Raw genomic sequence first — 2,983 nt, 5'->3', positions numbered from 1 at the left:
ACAAAATATGTAAAAAACACAGACTTTACTTTCTTTTTAATACATTTTTGGAACACAGTTTTTACGGTATGACTTAAAAAAACTTCTATGGGATTTTCAATGGGAAAAACATCCGTACAACATCCGTAACCCAGGGGCATGAGTTTAACGTCAATACTTTGGTACTCTGTAGCTGGGAGATTCCATTATGCAATAAGGAATGTACAGGCTACTGGTGAACCGCCATTTCCACCAGAAATTGCAATTATACAGTTTGTCACGTCCATATAGTACCCAACAAACAGTTGGGGTCGGTTCTGTAATAGCTTGGAACAAAAAGGATGTTAGAATGAATCCCAGGGGTCCAATTAGGGTTCCAATTGTATCTCAGAACAAAATGTCAAAGGTCCATCATTCCAAGAACAAAAAAGGAAAAACAGGAATGACGGAACCAATCATATAATTTTTCATAAGTTCATAACACGGGTTGGGTCCGTCCTTTTGGGCAAAAACAGTGTCTACTGTAGTATGATGCTTATCAGCCAGGATCACATTATAAACATCCAGATGCACGGGCAGGGTTGAGTAGAATCGTCAGCTACAAACCCATCGGCCTCTTAGCTGGACCTTTCCAGCTAACATTACACCAAATGTTTTGAGTTTGGCATAATATAGACCTACTGTCCCGAAGCAAGCTCATGTGGGGGTGTTGGGAGGGGGGTGTAAAAAGTACACTTTGTAAAAAAAAAATACAAAAACAAATAAATTAATACAGAAATAAAAACATTTGTGAAGGCCTGTCCTGGCTGGCTGCCGTCAGTCAGTGTCACTTTCACATCACATTCCCTCCGATCTCCGTGCCGTGCAGCTCCAACCCACCAGGAGACACTCAGAGTCTCATTTGTGTGATTGATAGTCCGTCACCCAAGAGAGTCAGTGTTTTCCCCATCTCCAGTCAACGTGATCAAACAAGTTAACTGGTAATCCTGTTGATATTGTCTACTGCCGTGCTCAACTGGCAGAAGCCTAGAGTGGAGCTCAAGGATCGTTGATTCTGCGTTTGTTCAGGGAAGAAAAAAGACGGTCTACTTAAAAGCATTTGCGGTGGACAATAGAAGGTCCAGACTCATCGTATTCTTGTTTGCTGATCCACATCTGCTGGAAGGTGGACAAGGAGGCCAGGATGGAACCTCCGATCCAGACGGAGAACTTGCGCTCTGGCGGGGCGATGATCTTGATCTTCATGGTGGATGGGGCCAGGGCTGTGATCTCCTTCTGCATCCTGTCAGAAATTCCTTGGTACATGGTGGTACCTCCAGACAGCACAATGTTGGCATACAAGTCCTTACGGATGTCGATATCACACTTCATGATGCTGTTGTAGGTGGTCTCGTGGATACCGGCGGTCTCCAAACCAAGGAAGTTAGGCTGGAAGAGAGCCTCTGGACAACGGAATCTTTCATTGCCAATGGTGATGACCACTCCGTCAGGCAGCTCATAGCTCTTCTCTATGGAGGAAGAGGAGGCAGCGGTGCCCATCTCCTGCTCAAAGTCCAGGGCAACGTAACACAGATTCTCCTTGATGTCACGCACAATTTCCCTCTCGGCTGTGGTGGTGAAAGAGTAACCCCGCTCTGTCATGATCTTCATGAGGTAGCTTGTGAGGTCGCGTCCAGCCAGGTCCAAACGCAGGATGGCGTGAGGAAGGGCGTGGCCCTCATAGATGGGCACAGTGTGGGTCACACCATCGCCGGAGTCCATGACAATACCGGTGTTACGACCGGAGGCATACAGGGACAACACTGCCTGGATGGCAACGTACATAGCTTGAGTGTTGAAGGTCTCAAACATGATCTGGGTCATCTTCTCCCTGTTGGCTTTGGGGTTCAGGGGGGCCTCTGTGAGCAGGATGCTGTAGTCTTCAGGGGTGATCCTCAGCTCATTGTAGAATGTGTGGTGCCAGATCTTCTCCATGTCATCCCAGTTGGTGACAATTCCGTGCTCTATGGGATACTTCAGCGTTAGGATGCCTCTCTTGCTCTGGGCTTCGTCCCCCACATAGCTGTCCTTCTGGGCCATGCCCAGCATCACTCCCTGGTGCCTGGCACGACCGACGATGGAGGGGAAGACGGCGCGAGGCGTGTCGTCCCCAGCGAAGCCAGCTTTGCACATTCCTGAGCCATTGTCAATGACCAGTGCAAGGACGTCATCATCCATGACTGAACTTTGGTTAGGTGGTGTTCTGCTCTGTTTGAACCCGTTTCAAGTTAAAAGATTTATTCCAAGGCTCTTTTATCTGCGTTCTATACCAATATCTGTGCTGTGATATGAGAGGAGTTTAAATATACCGGTCGGTGACTTCACCATGACGTCATGTGAATGTCCAATTGTCCATGCTTGCCCAAGTGTGTCATGCCAGAGCAGAAAATCACTATTAAGTTAAAGGTTACAAACCAACTGGAACATTTTTAATGGTTATCATTATTTAAGCTAAGCTCCAACATCTGGCTTTGTCCAAAGTTTGTTGTACGCCCAGGGTCACATTGGCAGAAGGAGTGAGTGCATTCTCCGGCAGCGGCAGCAGCCGCGGCGTCGCCAGAACTGCCGACAACATCTGCGGCTCCCTCCACATTGGCCAAGCTGCACGGGACACGAAGCTTGGCCTACATCTGGGCTACATCTTCGCATAAAGCACTCAAAGTTTAACTCAAAGTAAATTAACTCACTTCACTTTATTTTTATGGATATCTCATCATTGTCTCCGGCAGGCCGAAGGGGTTGACCGTGGCCGAGACTATGGGCGCGTTCGGAAATGCGCACTCAACGCATTGGTGTGCCATGTTGTCGTTCGTTTATTCGGTGCACTTGGTGCGTTGTCGTTCGGAAATCCAGTGCGCGGCGCACTGGTGTGTTGAGTGCACGCACTCACCAACCCTACTCAGAAGATGGGGTTAGGCGGTGTGGTGCGGTGGTTCGGTGTTCTGATTGGTTGGTTTTCATAGCC

The 2,983-nt window shown here is 48.1% G+C and overlaps 1 protein-coding gene across 1 annotated transcript; it reads right to left on the bottom strand.

The window, feature by feature from the left end:
* Window positions 1–1,068: 1,068 nt before the first annotated feature.
* LOC308295474 (actin, cytoplasmic 1-like) lies at window positions 1,069–2,196 on the bottom strand (the record flags this gene model as incomplete). The annotated part of the gene is made up of 1 exon (XM_080738524.1): window positions 1,069–2,196. The coding sequence occupies one exon, from the start codon at window positions 2,194–2,196 to the stop codon at window positions 1,069–1,071; it is 1,128 nt and encodes a 375-aa protein (XP_080594650.1).
* Between the last annotated feature and the right edge of the window lie 787 nt (window positions 2,197–2,983).

Source organism: Nannobrachium achirus, assembly GCF_963921795.1.
Source record: "Nannobrachium achirus genome assembly, chromosome: 2".
Lineage (NCBI taxonomy): Eukaryota > Metazoa > Chordata > Actinopteri > Myctophiformes > Myctophidae > Nannobrachium > Nannobrachium achirus.
Note: the sequence above shows the minus strand (reverse complement) of the source record. Positions and strands in the feature narration are given on the sequence as shown.